Genomic DNA, 19,871 nt, shown 5'->3' with positions numbered 1-19,871 from the left:
CAAATAGCAAAACTCCTTTACTACTTTAAGTGTCTCATTTCCTAATCTAATTCCCTTAGCATCACCCGATTTAATTTGACTACATTCCATTATCCTCATTTTGCTTTTGTTGATGTTCATCTTATGTCCTCCTTTCAAGACACTGTCCATTCCGTTCAACTGCTCTTCCAATTCCTTTGTTGCTGACAGAATTACTATGTCCTGTCTCTGACAGAATTACTATGTCATCGGTGAACCTCTAAGTTTATATTTCTTCTCCATGGATTTTAATACCTACTCCGAATTTTTCTTTTGTTTCCTTTACTGCTTGCTCATTTGGATTAGGGATATTCAAAGCAACATCTCACTGATATACTCATGTACTATAGTGTCTAGTGAATTACAGAATCAAATAAAAAAGGGTCTTCTTGAACACTTCGGTAAACAGAATTACATACATGGTATGAAAACTTGTTTTAGAGCTCAAATCATATTATAGAAAAAGCTTAAGTTCTTCAGAAGTGTAAAACATAGAAATAAATAAAAAACAAATAGGGTAAAAGGGGGGAGGATAGTGCAGATATTCAGTCCACGATGTCATTAAGATGTTATATATCATAGTTATTCCAAGAGTAATCCTTTAGTGTACCACAGAGTCAATTAAATATTATGCTTGCATTTTAATAGTGCTTCTCGGTGTATGAATATTGCAGAAAGTGCCTGAAAATTAAATTTATCAAAAATAAGCATCTCAGTTTAAATTCAACAATAATAAGTAAATGATGATTGTTACTAACTGTAAAGGTGGCCTGTTAAGTTACAGCCACAACGAAAAGACTGGTATACATTACAGCTTTTGACCAAAGCCTTCTTCAGCAAAGAAAACACACACACATTCACAAAAGCAAGCACACCTCATGCACACATGACCGCTAACACCGCCAGCTCCGAACTGGAAAACGGTCATCAGAGCTGTCGGTGATAGTGATCATACACTCCTGGAAATTGAAATAAGAACACCGTGAATTCATTGTCCCAGGAAGGGGAAACTTTATTGACACATTCCTGGGGTCAGATACATCACATGATCACACTGACAGAACCACAGGCACATAGACACAGGCAACAGACCATGCACAATGTCGGCACTAGTACAGTGTATATCCACCTTTCGCAGCAATGCAGGCTGCTATTCTCCCATGGAGACGATCGTAGAGATGCTGGATGTAGTCCTGTGGAACGGCTTGCCATGCCATTTCCACCTGGCGCCTCAGTTGGACCAGCGTTCGTGCTGGACGTGCAGACCGCGTGAGACGACGCTTCATCCAGTCCCAAACATGCTCAATGGGGGACAGATCCGGAGATCTTGCTGGCCAGGGTAGTTGACTTACACCTTCTAGAGCACGTTGGGTGGCACGGGATACATGTGGACGTGCATTGTCCTGTTGGAACAGCAAGTTCCCTTGCCGGTCTAGGAATGGTAGAACGACGGGTTCGATGACGGTTTGGATGTACCGTGCACTATTCAGTGTCCCCTCGACGATCACCAGTGGTGTACGGCCAGTGTAGGAGATCGCTCCCCACACCATGATGCCGGGTGTTGGCCCTGTGTGCCTCGGTCGTATGCAGTCCTGATTGTGGCGCTCACCTGCACGGCGCCAAACACGCATACGACCATCATTGGCACCAAGGCAGAAGCGACTCTCATCGCTGAAGACGACACGTCTCCATTCGTCCCTCCATTCACGCCTGTCGCGACACCACTGGAGGCGGGCTGCACGATGTTGGGGCGTGAGCGGAAGACGGCCTAACGGTGTGCGGGACCGTAGCCCAGCTTCATGGAGACGGTTGCGAATGGTCCTCGCCGATACCCCAGGAGCAACAGTGTCCCTAATTTGCTGGGAAGTGGCGGTGCGGTCCCCTACGGCACTGCGTAGGATCCTATGGTCTTGGCGTGCATCCGTGCGTCGCTGCGGTCCGGTCCCAGGTCGACGGGCACGTGCACCTTCCGCCGACCACTGGCGACAACATCGATGTACTGTGGAGACCTCACGCCCCACGTGTTGAGCAATTCGGCAGTATGTCCACCCGGCCTCCCGCATGCCCACTATACGCCCTCACTCAAAGTCCGTCAACTGCACATACGGTTCACGTCCATGCTGTCGCGCATGCTACCAGTGTTAAAGATTGCGATGGAGCTCCGTATGCCACGGCAAACTGGCTGACACTGACGGCGGCGGTGCACAAATGCTGCACAGCTAGCGCCATTCGACGGCCAACACCGCGGTTCCTGGTGTGTCCGCTGTGCCGTGCGTGTGATCATTGCTTGTACAGCCCTCTCGCAGTGTCCGGAGCAAGTATGGTGGGTCTGACACACCGGTGTCAATGTGTTCTTTTTTACATTTCCAGGAGTGTATATGTGTGAGGTGTGCTTGTTTGTGTGAATGTTGTGGCTGAAAGCTATAATGTGTAACAATCTTTTCCTTGTGCTTGTCTGCACCTCTGTGGGACATCCTTGTGGTGAGTAGCAATCTATCCTTTTCCTAATATTGTTGATATCCCAACCTGGAGTTTTCATTCTTTAGGTTAAATTCAAAGCATTACAAAAAGCAAAGCCAAGGGGTTGGATTCAACACCACAGAACTTTACTATACATGGTTCTATTGAACATGATATGATGCTTACCCGGTTAGTTATAGGGAGGTGTACAGTTTAAAGTGAACTCCGAACAACGCAATTTTCACATTAACAAATCATTGCCAGATGTGAGACAAGAAGTAAGTGTCACAAAAAATCTTGGAACTGGCTGTGTGCACCTTTGGATTTGTGGTATGACAGTTACCCATTGAGTGACTGGTACCTGGTATTTAAATGTACCTGTGATTTGTAAGACAGTATTCTTTTAGAAGTCTAAAAGATGTTAATTAAAATAGCCTAATGGAAGGAATGTTGTAATTCAACATTGCTTCCATATCTTTTGAGGCAGATTAATTGCTAAGCGGGAAGTGATTTAAGAAAACCACAGTGTCTTAACCACTGTAGCCTTTCACTCGGTATAAAGACCAATAGGCATAGAGTGTAATGTAAAAGCTGTTAATATTACTTCAATATCTTTGCAAAAGTAGTGAAAAAAATCTAGTGTAATTAAAATAAGCTTACGTTACAGGGGAATATGAGATTACTTGAAGGCTGAAATATTGTGTGGACGGACCTTCAGGTAGTCTTTCAAAATCAGTTAAGTAACATGTGGGACAGCCACCAATATAATTCTGAGAACTGCAAAACTCTGGCACAGCTGTGTCTGACATAGCATTCTGCCATCAGTGGCTGATGGCATTGCCACATGGTGTAGGACAATAGGGCACTTCCACAGCCAAGTATGTGACAGGAACCTACCACACTTCATAATAACACAACAACACCATGCTGGAGGGAGAAAAAATGCTCCCAGTTCAGCCAGTAGCCCCATTCCTTCTTCAGAGTGCATTAGACCACTGCAGTCTTGTACCACTGATTGGTCGAATGTACCAGACAGGCAAAGTCACTCACCTGTGACCGGTCAGCCAGCACTGATGATTCTGGGCTTGAAACTTAAGATGCCAAGGCAATGCTGCCCAGTGTGGGCCATTGCCTGATACTCCAGCCAATCTCTGTGGATCCTGGGTTTGATGTGTAGCCTGCATACTGTTGTCAGCATTTGTAGATCACTGGCAGTACCCAACTAGTATGCAATAATGGAGAACCCAAACCACAGCTCCCCAACATGCAAACCTACTGCCAAAACTGGTCAGCACATAATGTTGGTGTTAGAAGAGCCAGTATATATGAGTGAGATCACAGAGTGACAGTCTGTGGCTTCACCTCAGTGCAGTATGTGGAAATCAGCTATTTTGCATATGGTAGTGTTGGGCACACAATGTCTAATCCAGATTGTAGGGCTGGATAGAAAGTTCAAGCACTGAAAGGGGGCTCAGTCAGTAATATAAATGGTTTCAGATACGAACATATAGTGGTTTGCAACTGGTTAGGTGTATGCAGTGTAACTTGTTGGGGCACAGTGCTCCTTGCATCTAGTCATCCTCTGTAATTTGTTTAAGTGTAGGCAGCCTGGACATTAAGCCAAAGAACGTAGTAAATGATTGTGATTGGCACTCGGGCGTAAGAATAAAATGTGCTCAGTGATCAGGAAATACCACTCTGATGTTGGCCTCTTTCTTACAGAAATTTTCTTTTTTACTTTGAGCACAGGCTTTGCAATGAATGAAAGAGATGTTGAGAAGGTTACCACAGCAGAGCCTGTGCAAGCGACTGGATGCCCTCAGGGATGGTTCTTCTTCTTTCAAAAGGCTAACAGTGTCCTGGGTTCAGGAGAAAAATGGAATTTTCAGTCTGGGAGATAAATGTAACAGATGTGGATGAGTGGTCCACACACACAGCAAGAATGTCATGAATTGCTATGTACGAAATGCAGGTGTATGGGGCATCTGGAATGGGATTGCAGACAAAGGTCTACCAGTGGGTCTGATAGGTAGACAGCAGGTGGGAACACTAATCCACTATTAAATGACAATGTGGACTACAGAGCCATCATGGGGTCCTCCGAGTAAACACAAGCATAGCAAAAAGATATGCAGTGGTGGAGTTTTGCTTTTATAGCTTTTGGATGGAAGGAAGTATAAGACTTCATTGGATATGAGTTTGCACATGTCCGTGGAATGTTTAGACCTCTTTGGCAATAGGAGTTTCGATCCATCATGATGCAGGTTAAGTGGAGTGGGTGGAAACAACATGCATTCACTGGGTTCAGAAGTGTCCAGATTTCAGTAGCAGGCAAAAACTTTTTGGGCCTGTATTGAAGTTTTGCCACTTACGAGCAATGGTTAGTGTGAAATCTTAGGATTAGATTTCATGATTGAGCATCATGTTAGAATTGTCCCTCATCGATGGCAGTAGAACTTGACAGTGGACTAAACATTCCACGGACATTTGGAGGAAATTGTCAAGAGTGCACACTATCACAATTTCTGTTGATCCATTCTAAATACAGGACTGCAGCCAGTCAGATATTTACCAAAGAAAAATCACCAAACAGCTGTATGTTTTCAGAAGTTGTTATAGTAATAATAAAAAGAGAGAGAGAGAGAGAGAGAGAGAGAGAGAGAGAGAGAGAGAGAGAGAGAGACCAGTTTCAGCATCTCATTAATGCAATCTTCAGGCCCCTTTGCACTCCTGCTATCCACCCATCAGCATTTCTATGTGCCTTGCCATGTCAATGATTCACCTCAAAATAAAATTCACTGTGTGTTACCAACCAGTGCATTAAAATTCAAGGTCCTATTGCCAAAGAGGTCTAAACATTCCATGGACATGGGAAAACTCACGTCCAATGAAGACTTATAATTCCTTCTATCCAAAAGCTATAAAAGCAAAATTCCACCACTGCATACTTTTCGCTATGCTTGTGTTTACTAGGAGCACCCTGTGATGACTCTGTAGTCCACACTGTCATTTAATAGCAGATTGCTGGTCATCACACAACAAACTCAGAGATTAGTACATTTCCTCACTTATGTTACTGAAAAGATTCAGCTGGATTTTATCTCACATACATGTAAATGGCAGTGCCCTTATGCCATAAAAAGGGAATAAATGTTATGACAAATTGTATAAAATTCGACCATTAATAAATCAATTACTGACAAGGTTCAAAGAATGTTATGCTCCAACTAAGGAGCAATCTGTTGACGAATGCATGGTGAAATTCAAAGGGTGAATATCATTCAAACAGTATATGCCTCAAAAACCCATTAAGAGGGGGTACAAAATATGGGTCAGAGCTGACAAAATGGGATATATCTGCGATTTTGAGGTATATACTAGGAAATCAGATGGTGCAGCGGAGAAATGTTTGGGAGAGAGGCTTGGAAGAGATATGTGTAAAGGCTTAGAAGGCAAAGGATATCACATATATTTTGACAATTTTTTTTACTAGTGTTCCACTTTTGCAGACATTAAAACTTGACAGAAAAGGACTTCCTCCTCTGAAACCGGACAAAGAGTTGCAAAGAGGAGAAAGTGACTGGTCAGTTCATTTTGAAGGGATTGCATGCATGAAATGGAAAGATAAACGTGTTCTCACATTACTATCAACAATTGACTCACCTGCAACTTTGAAAGAAGTCCGTAGGAAAGAAAAGGCTGGCACAATTACAAAAATACCTTGCCCACAGTAGTGAAATCTCATAATATGAACATGGGATGTGTAGATAAAGCGGACATGATGAATGGTTTCTATGCAATTCACAGAAAATCTAGACGCTGGTGGCTCAGACTGTTTTCGTATATGATAGATATTTCTATTGGAAATGCATTTATATTGTTCCAACTAAGCAAGCCGAATGAAAAGAAAAAGCTAAAGGAATTTTGGCGGTCCACTGTAGCTGGCCTTGTAGGATGCAGTGTTTTCAAAGACAGTCCTGGTTGCCCAAGCACATCATCTGAACCCTGCGCTAAAAAGTGTAAAACTGTTGTTCCAGTGGAAAAACGCACAACAGAATCAAAACATCTGCCAGTACATGGCACATCGAGGCGATGTGTATACTGCAGCGCAAAAAGTAATCCACATAGAAGCAGATGGACATGTTCTTCCTGCCAAGTTGCTTTCTGTTTATCAGCAGAAAGGAACTGTTTAGTGCCCCATCATGGAAAGTAATGAAGTCTATGGTGGTGGTCTCATTTGAAACCACCGCATTTAGTGTGCAGTGGTTTCATTTGAAACCACCCTGTACCTGCTGAAATACTGCACGAAATTTTTTTTCACATTTTTCCATAATATTGTATGAGTTATATCCTAATAAAACAAAAAAAGTTTAAAAAATGATTTTATTTATTTTGCGTCTGAAAGGGTTAAATAGGTTTTGAGCATGATTGGACTCAGAACTATTGTTCCAATTCAAAGACAGACATAAATATCAGCATTCTACCTGAAGTTTTTTTGCAAGTTTCAACCATGTGCATCTACTGGAACTCATCTGAGAGCCTCAACTTTTGTTTTTTGTGTGACATTCATCAACAGTCAGTAATGGATTTTTAAAACAACAATTTTACATTAAGATTTTAAGATTCTGATGTTTTGAGGGCAAACTAGAGCCTTGAGCAAGTTCAGTAGATATTTATAAACTGTTCTCTTTCCACGGTCTTGATCCTTTGCTGGTACAATGAATACAAACATGAACGAAGTTATTTGAAGACAAAAGCCAATCTGGATGTCAGAGAATAACTGATGCCAGAGACAATGTGGTATTCATTCCCACGACACATGAACACAACACCCACTTATGAAACAAAGATTTTAGGGCACACCTCACTTTGAGTTAGTGGTTGTCTCTTAAGCTCACACAATAGTATTCACATTAGGTTTGTGATTGGTGAATTTCACATGATCTAACACAAGGATTAAAATCCACGAGCTAACACAAGAATCAAAAGCATAACATTCGGAGTTCTGTCAACAAATGCTTGATAAGTTTAATTTTTTTTTTCAGGTCAGTGCTAATATTCAAACTGAAACTGGTAACAAACTGTGGGTCAACCTATTTGAATTGAAGACTAAATGACGGAAACCATTATTATATTTATTCATAGCAAAATCAGAATAAGTTTCTATCTCTATTTCTGTCTTATCTCTAAACATTACATTATTTGGTCATACATCATTTGTTGAAGCCTTTCTTTTCACTGCTTTTAAAACTACTCTCATTTTGATAACAAATTATTACTGGGCTCTGCATGTTGCTTTAATATTAGCTAACAGCCAACAAATCATGGGATACAAGCATTAGGTGATGCTTACTCAGATGAAAAAACTGGTTGCTTCATGGGCTTAAGGCTCGTTACACCCTAGTTGGGAATGCTCAACACAGAAGCATTGAGACAGCACAAATGCAAGCAGACACACCTCTGCCTCTACATAATACTGGCTGGACACACAATGCCGTGATTGCAGTTCAGCAGGTAGACTGAGTGGGGGGGAGGGGGGTTGTGTTGCATGTGGTGGGTAGAAGGCAGGAGAGACAGGGTGAGGGAGGGAGAGGGGGGGAGAGAGGGGGTGAGAGAGAGAGGGGGGAGGGGGTGAGAGAGAGAGGGGGTGAGAGAGAGAGGGGGGAGGGGGTGAGAGAGGGGGGGTGAGAGAGAGAGGGGGGAGGGGGTGAGAGAGGGGGGAGAGAGGGGGGCAGAGGGGAGAGAGAGAGGGGGAGAGAGGAGAGAGAGGGGGGGAAAGGAGAGAGAGGGGGGGAAAGGAGAGAGAGGGGGGGAAAGGAGAGAGAGGGGGGAAAGGAGAGAGAGGGGGGAAAGGAGAGAGAGGGGGGAAAGGAGAGAGAGGGGGGAAAGGAGAGAGAGGGGGGAAAGGAGAGAGAGGGGGGAAAGGAGAGAGAGGGGGGAAGGAGAGAGAGGGGGGAAAGGAGAGAGAGGGGAAAGGAGAGAGAGGGGGGAAAGGAGAGAGAGGGGGGAAAGGAGAGAGGGGGGGGAAAGGAGAGAGGGGGGGAAAGGAGAGAGGGGGGGGAAAGGAGAGAGGGGGGGGAAAGGAGAGAGGGGGGGAAAGGGGAGAGGGGGGGAAAGGGGAGAGGGGGGGAAAGGGGAGAGGGGGGGAAAGGGGAGAGGGGGGGAAAGGGGAGAGGGGGGGAAAGGGGAGAGGGGGGAAGAGAGGGGGGGGAAAGGGAGAGAGGGGGGGAAAGAGAGAGAGGGGGGGGAAGAGAGAGAGGGGGGAAGAGAGAGAGGGGGGGAAAGAGAGAGGGGGGGGAAAGAGAGAGGGGGGGAAAGAGAGAGGGGGGGAAAGAGAGAGGGGGGGAAAGAGAGAGGGGGGGAAAGAGAGAGGGGGGGAAAGAGAGAGGGGGGGAAGAGAGAGGGGGGAAGAGAGAGGGGGGAAGAGAGAGGGGGGGAAGAGAGAGGGGGGGGAAAGAGAGAGGGGGGGAAAGAGAGAGGGGGGGAAAGAGAGAGGGGGGAAAGAGAGAGGGGGGAAAGAGAGAGGGGGGAAAGAGAGAGGGGGGAAAGAGAGAGGGGGGAAAGAGAGAGGGGGGAAAGAGAGAGGGGGAAAGAGAGAGGGGGGGAAAGAGAGAGGGGGGGAAAGAGAGAGGGGGGGAAAGAGAGAGGGGGGGAAAGAGAGAGGGGGGGAAAGAGAGAGGGGGGGAAAGAGAGAGGGGGGGAAAGAGAGAGGGGGGGAAAGAGAGAGGGGGGGAAAGAGAGAGGGGGGGAAAGAGAGAGGGGGGGAAAGAGAGAGGGGGGGAAAGAGAGAGGGGGGGAAAGAGAGAGGGGGGGAAAGAGAGAGGGGGGGAAAGAGAGAGGGGGGGAAAGAGAGAGGGGGGAAAGAGAGAGGGGGGAAAGAGAGAGGGGGAAAGAGAGAGGGGGGAAAGAGAGAGGGGGGAAAGAGAGAGGGGGAAAGAGAGAGGGGGGAAAGAGAGAGGGGGGAAAGAGAGAGGGGGGAAAGAGAGAGGGGGGAAAGAGAGAGGGGGGAAAGAGAGAGGGGGGAAAGAGAGAGGGGGGAAAGAGAGAGGGGGGAAAGAGAGAGGGGGGGAAAGAGAGAGGGGGGGAAAGAGAGAGGGGGGGAAAGAGAGAGGGGGGGAAAGAGAGAGGGGGGGAAAGAGAGAGGGGGGGAAAGAGAGAGGGGGGGAAAGAGAGAGGGGGGGAAAGAGAGAGGGGGGGAAAGAGAGAGGGGGGGAAAGAGAGAGGGGGGGAAAGAGAGAGGGGGGGAAAGAGAGAGGGGGGGAAAGAGAGAGGGGGGGAAAGAGAGAGGGGGGGAAAGAGAGAGGGGGGAAAGAGAGAGGGGGAGGAAGGTGAATGATTAAGTTGACCTGGAGATGTGAGCTAGGAGGGGGTAATAGGACAGAGGAAACGGCAATGGAGGGAGTGGGAACAGTGGGTTAATGGAGACTGAAGCCTGGAGAGTGAGGGGAGTGAAGGATGTGTTGCAAGAATAACTTCCACCTGTGTAGTTCAGAAGAGCTGGTGGTGGAAGAAAGGACGTGGATAGTCCACATTGTGAAGCAACCACTGCGCTCAGGTGAATGTTGTGTCACTGGGTGATCAACTTTGTTTTTGGCCACAGTCTGGCAGTGGCTTTCCTTTCTGGTGGACAGCTGGTTGGTTTTCAAGTAACCGTGGGAAGGATCTTGGGTAGGATGTCCTACGTTTCTGGGCAAGGCGAAGGATATGGTTAAATTTTTCCACTCCAAGTTGATATTGGACATTGAGGAGGACAGTTAGAGGATTAGGGGTGTGTTAGGGTCTGGCATGGCAAAATGTTTGTGCACTAGTTTTGCAGGCAATGTATCTTCTCATGAGACCTTCAGCACACTGAGCAAGGTTGTTCTCATCACTACAGATATGCCTCCCACGAGTAGATGATGCTGTATGGGACAAGTTTTATGGTGCGGAAGGGACAGCAGTCGTCAAAATTCAGGTACTGTCGGTGGTTAGTGGGGTTAATATGGACATGGGTGTGGGTGGAGCCATCACAGAGGTGGAGGTCAACTTCTACGAAGGTGGCACATTGCATTGAAGAGGACTACGTGAAGCAGATGGGAGAGAAGGTATGGAGGACATGGAGGAATGATGATTGGGTGTCTTGGCCCTGGCTCCAGATCTTGAAGATATCATAAATGATCCTAAACCATACATAGGGTTTGGGGTTTTGGAAGGCTAGGAAGGTTTCCTCTAGATGGCATAGAAGGATGCCATATGGCTGCCCATGGCTGTGCTGCAGATTTTTTTTTTTATAAATCTTCCTCTCAAAGGAGAAGTAGCTGTATGTTAGGGTTTAGTTGGCAATGTGTATGAGGAATTAGGTAGTGGATTTGAGTCTAAAGGACACTGGGAGAGAGAGATTTTGAGAGCGGCAATACCTTGCGTGTGAGGGACATTAGTGTACAGTGTGGTGACATTAGCAATGATGAGTAGTGATCAAGAGGTAAATGAAGTTTTGGAAGGTACTGTTACTATAAAATTCTTACTACATACACCATATCACCTAAATTACAACCCTTGCACTCAAGCACCTGCAAAAGCATTCCCAACACTGACTCCATAAATTGTCCAACCAGTTCACATTCTACTCCGATGTTGAGGCACCACTATCCATCAACACCTATCTTTGCATCAGTGATCAACCTCATCAACCTCTCATTGCACCCAGGCCCTGCCTAGACGATTTTTTCAATTTACCATATCCTCCAAAACTGCCACCCATTGCTCCAGAAAATCCAGATCTGAAGATACAGTAGCTAATTTCTCCACCACAAACTTTAGTCCAACAAGAATTTCAGTCCCATCCAAAGGCCTCACTTTCAGCCCCACTTCCAAGTTTAACCATGTTGGACTTGTCAAACATTTACTCTCCTTCTCCCAATCCTTGGAGTGGAAACACTTCTTTGCCACCAGTCTCTCCAACCACATCCAACCTAATTCCAACATAGAACCCTGCCTCTTCCAGTTCATATTACTAGCCAACCATCACCCTTCTTCCATCCAACCTAATCACCTCCTAGTCACCTTCCTGGAATTCCTTATCTCCAAATTGGCCTCACCATCCTTCCCCAGGTTCCTTCCTAAGAACACCAACCTTTCAGGAAAATAAAGGACAAACATACACGACCTTCAAAAACAGATTCCAACTTAATCACTCTCCCTGCACATAAGGCTCCACCATTGTCATGACGAGTCACAGTGACTACCTGGTAGAAAGACTGTCAACTGTCTCACTACTACACCTATGAGCGTTGCCTATTGATCCCATTCCAGAAGTCCAAAATATCCTCCAGGGCACTGTAGGGACTGGGAAAAGGAGAGTAGGTTTTTGACAACATGATTAATCTTGGGTATGGGGCTGAAATTGTAGCATTTGGAGAGGACTGAAATTCGTCTAGGATTGAGGTTTCTGGTGGAAAACACTTCTTTGCCACCAATCCCTCCAAAAAAAGTGAACCTAGTTCCAATCTCTGTCAACCCAATGTCCCCACACCAACCAGCCTAAAGTTTCCCTTCCTCTATCCAATTGCTCCCTCCTAATTCATTTCCGACATTACTTTTATCATGTGACATTCCCCACCAGCTTCAGCACCTATGCAGCACATGCCCAACTCATACACCTGCCACCCCTCCCCCTGCATTTCTAGCCTGCAAAGCAGCTGCCTCCCTCAGAGTCACTAACCACTACCCTCAGCCCCTCTTTTATTGCCTGCCTCTCTGTCTCCTTCTTCCCACTCCACCCGACACAACCTCCACTCCACTCCACACCCCCCCCCCCCCCATTTCATCTGGCATACACTGAGTACGGGCATAGATAGTGTGTGTTAGGGGAGGGGGGGGGAGGGACACCCCCCATTTGTGCCTTTCGATGACTCAATGCTTCTGTTATTTGGTGAGTGGTCTGCTTTACTCCTGAAAACCATTGTTAGGCATAACTAACATGTGTCGTACAAAAAAATTATATCCAGATAAAAAGGGGTCAAAGATGTAAAATGAAATACAAAACTGAAAAATGATGTCATAATGCAACAACATGCTACATTCATCATCTGCAGTTTCTCATTTCTGGTTCACGCCAATGGTCTGTTGCCCAGATTTGAGGAATATATGGCAGCCTTGAATGCCAATGCTCCATTTTATTTGGTTTTGGCGGCTGGAAAGGCAACAGGCTCATATAATCAAATTTATCATTATTTATAAAGATAAGATCAGTACCAAATCTAACTATAAGTCAATGCAGGATGCCAACAGAGAGTTAAGTGTACACAACAGGCGATACAGTTAAATAACACTAGTGAAGAGATGGAATGGAGAGGGCTTCACAAGGCTTAGATACGAAACTTGTCCAGAAACATAGGACAGAGGAAACAGATCAGTACAAGAGGAGAAGCCACAGGTCACAGGGAGTAGACCAAACATGTCTGCTTCCGTTTCACAAGACATCTTGACTATGGCTGCACAGCTTATGGCTCAGCACAACCATCTTATCCTAAGATAACTGATGCTGTTCACCATGAGAGGATTCAGTTGATGACAGGGGCGCATAGGATGAGTACAATCCCTAGCCTCTGTGTTGAGGCTGGGAACCACCACTTGCCATCCAGTGACAGGTCCTCATGATGCATCATGTGTGCAGGCTACTCTCCATGCCACAGTCACTGGCACTTCAGACTGTTGCTCACCCTCAACTGGGCCAGCTTTTTAGAAATAGACCATAAGCAATGAAACCACTCAGAATTCACATTCAGTAGGACTTAGTGGCTCTTGGTGCAGATGCTATTTCCATGCTTCATTGAGGTTAGAGTTGTTTGCTGCCCTGGTCAATACATTGACCAAGATTTTTACTCCGGCCTCTGTTTTTAAACCGATGTTTTACAGAACTTTAGCCGAGCACTGTAACTGTGTGGTCATTTACACTGATGGATCTGAGCAGGATAATTACATTGGCTGTGCTGCATTATTTCCAGGCTGTCATCAAGATTCACTTACCTGGTACATTCACAGTAGATTAAATTTAATCATATTCGATCTTGAGGGCACTGGAGAAGATACGGCACCTTCCTGCCACCAATTCTAAGTACCCTTCAGGCTATCGTTCACATATAGCCATCTGAACACTATCTTCAGTTGATTCACAATGCCCTTTTTCACTTACAGAGGCAGGGAAAGGATGTATCATGCTGCTGCGTACCTGGGCACATGGGCATTCAAGGTAATTCAGCAGCTAAGGATGCCTGTTTAGAAGTTACAATTACTGAATTTGCTGCCCCTGTTCACATGTAGCCATCTGAACACTATCTTCAGTTGATTCACAATGCCCTTTTCCACTTACAGAGGCAGGGAAAGGATGTATCATGCTGCTGCGTACCAGGGCACATAGGCATTCAAGGTAATGCAGCAGCTAAGGATGCCTGTTTAGAAGTTACAATTATTGAATTTGCTGCCCCTGTCTATGCAGTTACCTCCATGTTGAGAGAAAACACCATGCATGTGTGGGAGGAGGAGTGGTTAGGGTTGGAGAACACGAGCTGAGGCCCATGAAACCAATGCTACAGTCATAGTGTTCCTCCTCCTGGCCACTGCAGTGGGAGCAAGCACATTTAATGCACCTCCAGATTGGATACTGTCCTCTGATGCATGGCTTCCTCTTTCAACAGGAAGACATACCGGTATGCTGTGCTTGTGGTGTACAGGTTCCTATACACAACATTTTAACTGAATGCATTTTATACCAAGTCATGATGGCTGCAACACACTTACCAGTTGACTTACCCTCTATTTTAGGTAGTCATGAATAGAATGTGGTTCATGTTTTAAGATTCTGTGTGCTGTCTGGTCTTCTCAATAGTGTCTAAAGATAGAAGGCTTTAATGTGTTTCTGAGGTGATTGCTTCATCTTTTATTTTCCAATTGATCATGTAGGCTTATTTTCTTGCTCCACTATTTTAGATGTTTTGTAGTTATAGTCTATGTTTTCTACACACACAGTGCCTTGAAGCATACCGTATTTCACGGACTATAAGACACACGTTTTTCTTCGCAAATTTTCCTCCAAAATTCAGGTGGATCTTATACTCTAAATTAATATAAATAATGTTCTGTGTTTGATTTAAAATTCCTGCCAGCCTTAAAAAGGCCATATATTTGGTGCCACAGGATATCTGTCTATCTGGCAACAATGGAGATTCAACTACAGCAGTGCACTGATGCGACGAACATGAGTTGTGGAGATTCACAAGCTTGCTAACACTGTTTCCCTCCCATCCAAGTGTCATAAACCCAGAACACTGTCTAGCCTACGTTGCATCATTGCAGTCTAAGGTGCCAGTGAACTTGAACTGAAAACAATTTTCATTATCAGTAGTATGCAATATGTTGTGCTGACAATACTAAACTTAATCAAATCGTCATTTGCGCACATACAAGGGTTGGATGGATGAGGCTGATATGAAATTATGGATTAACACAGTGTGGGAGAGAAGGAAAGTTTCTTTATTGAATTCTCTTCTTGTGCTAGATCAGTTTCATAGTCATTTGAAAAATTCTGTGAAAGAGAAATTGAGAAAAAACAGAGCTTGCTGTTGTTCCAGGAGGACTTACTTCCACACCTCTCGACGTCTCGATAAATAAATCCAATGTGAATTCGCACCAAAGGGAGCTTTAAAACAACCTACAATCAAACAAGTGTGTCAGTGGACAAAAAGTCACGGTATAGAGAGAGGTAAGACATCATTGTTAAAACTTTCAAGGAGTGCAACATAAGTAATGCTCTAGATGGCATTAAAGACCATCTTATATATGAAGAGGAAGAAGAAGAAGAAGAGGAAGAAAGTTCAGACAACGATTTTCAGGGATTTATAAACTATGCATTTTTTTGTCTGGATTTGCAATCTACAGGGTGTATAACGGGACAAGGAAAAAAAATTCCCGGATTTCTCCCGGATATCCCGTTTAAAAAATATGCTTTTTCCCGGGCGAAAATACACTTTTTCTGTGCTAAGTGACAGTCGGTTTTCCGTAGATTTTCCCTCGGAACTGTAAAACTTATCAATCCTTTGAATGGTTAACGTTTTATACAATCACGTAGAACTTCCCGGAAAAAAAATAAAAGACGGGGCCGAGAAGTTTTGGAGAGACTTTTGATTAAAAAAAGGAGAGAAGTTTTGGAAAGGCCTTTGATTTGCAGCAACATATACGCTGCATATTTTCGTATTACGAAAGTATAAATTCGAATTGCATCAAACACAGCGCGTTAGTTTCCGGAGCGTTGAAACCGAGGTTGCAATGTCCTTTTGTAAGCGAGTCATATCTCAAGCCACGAGGTCTCGCCAGCCGATGACAGCAGCTATTCAAAGCATAGGACACCTGTTATAGTCAGCCAATAGCAAGATCACTAGTTACATAGCACGAACACGCAAGAGGAAAAGCTAACGGTTTACATTAATGTACACAGTACCGTATATCTACAAGAAAAGCTAAGCTTTCACATATAATTTTGGTCTCTAAGATTAACAGGCCACAACAGAAGCTAAGCTTTCACATGTAATATTAATTTTTTTTTTCGCGTGTTATACTTTAAGATGCATCACACAAATGTGCCAGTAAATTTAAAATTCTGACGTAAATGTCTCGGCTCGAAATTCTTGTAAGTGGCTGGTCCTCAAACTGTTCAGTTTCGAACGCTCTGTGATTTAGATATCCATCCCACTTTCTTACACGCAACAAAATTCATGTTGCGTAAAAAGAAATTTTCTTTGAAAGTAACATTTTTCTAACCACCGTCCGCAATACTATCCGGAGACTGTTAGAAATAGGTTCGATTTACCAGTTGCCAGAGAACGCCAGGGAACAGGCATTATTGTGCGTGTGCAACTGTAGTGGTGTAGGAAGCCCGCATGTTCGTGTGTATAAAGCACTAACAGAGCTTACATTACACCATAAAAGAAACAGAGCATCAGAGGATACTCCAAAGAGCATCGGAATTTCGTAAACCACACTAAAATGCATAATTCGGCTTGAAGTGCAAATTGGCTTTCTCCAGTTCACAATGAAGTAGGTCCCATCTGATATTAAGCTTTTCAGTGTGGTTTTTGGGATGTAAATTTTCTTGGAGTACCAGTACTCTGTGATCTCATTTTAGGTTCTTTATTATGGCATAATGCTATATATGGCAGAAGATGATAACGTGCACTTGAAATTCAGCGAACAGTTAGAACTAGGCAATACTGTAGAATGAAACACTTCGTTTCAAATAAAATGATTGCCTCAGCGGAAAGATTAATAAAGCCAAATTTCTTTAGCAAACTTGCAAAAATGACTTCACTGTTCTGCAAGGCGATTAATGCTTGACTGCTACTAACTTGGAAATAAAATAAAATCAGAAAACAAATTAATAATATATTTTTGCCCTCCGTAATTATGTGAATGTATTTTAATTCACTTGATAGCTCCCGGCCACAGAAATCCGTTTGTTTTCACATGACGTGGGAGCTGTACACGAAGAGAAGCAGCGAAATCACTTAACGTAAACACGGGTCACGTGGAGATAAACCCCCTCTCCACTACAACCCAGACAACTCTGTGCAAGCGTGAATCTGGCAGCTAGGGCGCGGGAGAAAAATTTTTCTCGTTTGCATCTGGCTGCTTACCGATAGAGCTAACAGCCAAACTTCAACTAGCGGAAGAAGGTACTACTTATACGCGAGTCAAATGCGCTTGCGCAACAGACGGCTGGCAATTGGTCAAACGAACCTAACGTGAACAGTTGTGACGTCATGCTCATAGCAAGCAGTTTATTGTTACGAAGAATTACAGTCTGCGCCCTACGGCCGTTGAAATATTTTTGCTATTTGCAGACGCTTGTGCGTGCACGGTGTTTTGTTGTTGTAAATTGCTCATTTCCTTTGCCACTAAAGTTTTATTTTTTTCCCTCTCGTTTATATTTTATTGCTGCAGTATCATTCTCCAGTAGCAGGATACAATAACATTCTTTGCTAGAGAATCAATTCTGCAATCAAAATTGCAAAAAATTAACTGAAAGCTAAAACAATGAAACATTCCCGGAATTCCGAAAAATTCCCGGGTTTTTCCCGGTTTTCTCCCGGATGAAAAAATTCCCGGGTTTTTCCCAGATTTCCCGGTTGTCCCGGGTCGTATACACCCTGAATCTAATAATAAAAATAGTAAAAATGTTATTTTAAATAAATGCTTAAAAATTAAGGAGCTTCTTATAGTCCATAGCACCTTATAACCTGTAAAATGTGGTACATCTTTTGCCATTTTGTGTGACAGTGTGAGTGACTGAGTCATAGGGTGGCTGCAGATTATATTTTATAATTTACATTTTGTTGCATGCTTCTCATCACTCATAACCACACTTGTATTCTGTTAGTTGAGTAAGAGCACTGTTGAACTCACTGTTGAGTGCCCTCTACATACCAGCACCACGACCACCAACACCACTACCACTGTGAGATGACACAGAGCAGTACAGGAGGAGAGGTCAGTTATCAATGATATACCAACAAGAGGTAGTATCTGACAAATTGAAACATGGTAAATAGCACACTTGAAATGTCAGAGACAAACTAAAACACTGTGGTTATTTTCTTTTTTATTTACTTGTTATGACTGAGCAGATAAGTATCCGACTACAAATCTGATCTGTCTTGGGATTTTTCCCACCATCATTTATTACTTAATTCATCTCTAGCAATAATTTGCATATCCGAAAAATGCCATCTTTTATTGTGTTCTGGAACTCACCTTAAATTCGAGTTGGAGATAACTTGTACTTTGGTTGCAGCTGAAAATTTACTACCTCATTGTCGATATGAGAAATAAAAGATAAAGATTAATTGAAAGGAGGGGAAAGGGGGGAGGGGGGGGGGGTTGGAGCGTGTGTAGTGTGTGTGTGTGTGTGTGTGTGTGTGTGTGTGTGTGTGTGTGTGAGAGAGAGAGAGAGAGAGAGAGAGAGAGAGAGAGAGTGTGAGTGTCTGAATAATGATTCTGGTATAATCTTCTATACAACATTATAATTAGAAAATGGCCTGCAACTCCCTTACCCTGTATCATAAAGTCCCTAATTATTCGATGAAATTTAGTGCCATTGTAATATCCTCTTCTAACAAGTTCTGCAAAATTTCTGCATGTGGCTGGTGCATGTTTCCAATACAGCTCTATTACTATTTCTCCCATTCTGAAAAACAAAAGAGTATGTAACATTGCTCATAAAACATTATTCATCACACAGTGTAAACTGACAGTTTTTGGTGTGGTAAAACACAAAATCCAATGACTGCAGCCAGTCAATTTCAGTAATATAGATTTTCATCAGTGACAATGGTATTACCTTAAAAACTGTACATGAAAGTGAAATAAATTAAAAATTTAAATATTATTTATCACCCTAATGCAGCACACAGCTCTGTCGCATTCCAACTAGTCTCTCACATGGTTGATAAAACACCTCAAAACCTAAAAAGTAATTACATTTACAAAAAACAAAATTCCATTGTCTGCAAAGGCACTACTGCAGCAACAGTGTATATTTTCATCAGTATATAACATCTTTCCAAACAATGTATCTTATTAGCTTATTGCTAAACTTATGTAAATGGGGGGCTAGGTAATAATAGTGAAGAGAAAGACATTTAAAACACATAGTTGATGGCCAATATTGATCCACAGGTAGTGTGGTGCTTCACATTATCACATTGTGTGGTGACAGCCTTACATTATAATACATAACACACTGATTGCATACCAGGCTACAGATGTGTATGAGAAGTAACACTAAGAGGCAGCATTTACTCTTCTATATTCAATATTTGGTAACAACCGTTTATAAACTTTGAGATTGAGCTACTATAACCAAAGTTGTCTGTACTGCCCATAAACTGACTATTTAATTTAGTAGAGTCTTATTTCTTATATGCATTTGGGTTGCTTCGGTGTGCATCACTTAATTGTTTTCAGGTACAACACAGCTGTAAAGATCAGTATTTAGATACCAGATACCTTTTTTTGTATATCCAAATACAGTGACCTATAAGTTCGGAACTTGGTCTACTCCTATTCTTAATGCACATAAGTGATCTACCAAAGACACTGATGCACTCTTCAAAAGCAATGACAAAAGTTCAGTTCTATTTGCTTTGCACTAACAAATCATTGTTTTGGCCCACAGATATGATTGATAGTACGTTGGCCCAACCTCATAGGACAATGAAGTCAAGGAAACAAAAACTAAAAATTTACTCGAGCTTGCAGTAATAATATAAAGCAAATGTGATAACCAAACATCATCTCTCTTCACTGGCCTTGGTTTTAATACACTCAAATGCTCACACATTTACTCCCTAATGGCATTTGTA

The 19,871-nt window shown here is 43.5% G+C and overlaps 1 protein-coding gene across 1 annotated transcript in view; it reads right to left on the bottom strand.

Annotated features, from left to right (window-relative positions):
• LOC124796473 (peptidyl-prolyl cis-trans isomerase-like 1) overlaps positions 1-19,871 on the bottom strand; it is a 112,385-nt gene that overhangs the window by 50,465 nt on the left and 42,049 nt on the right. The window contains exon 2 of the mRNA XM_047260701.1: positions 18,561-18,694. Coding sequence (XP_047116657.1) covers positions 18,561-18,694 — 134 coding nt within the window. The remainder of the gene's footprint in view (positions 1-18,560; positions 18,695-19,871) is intronic.

This window comes from Schistocerca piceifrons, chromosome 4 (assembly GCF_021461385.2).
Source record: "Schistocerca piceifrons isolate TAMUIC-IGC-003096 chromosome 4, iqSchPice1.1, whole genome shotgun sequence".
Classification (NCBI taxonomy): Eukaryota; Metazoa; Arthropoda; class Insecta; order Orthoptera; family Acrididae; genus Schistocerca; species Schistocerca piceifrons.
Note: the sequence above shows the minus strand (reverse complement) of the source record. Positions and strands in the feature narration are given on the sequence as shown.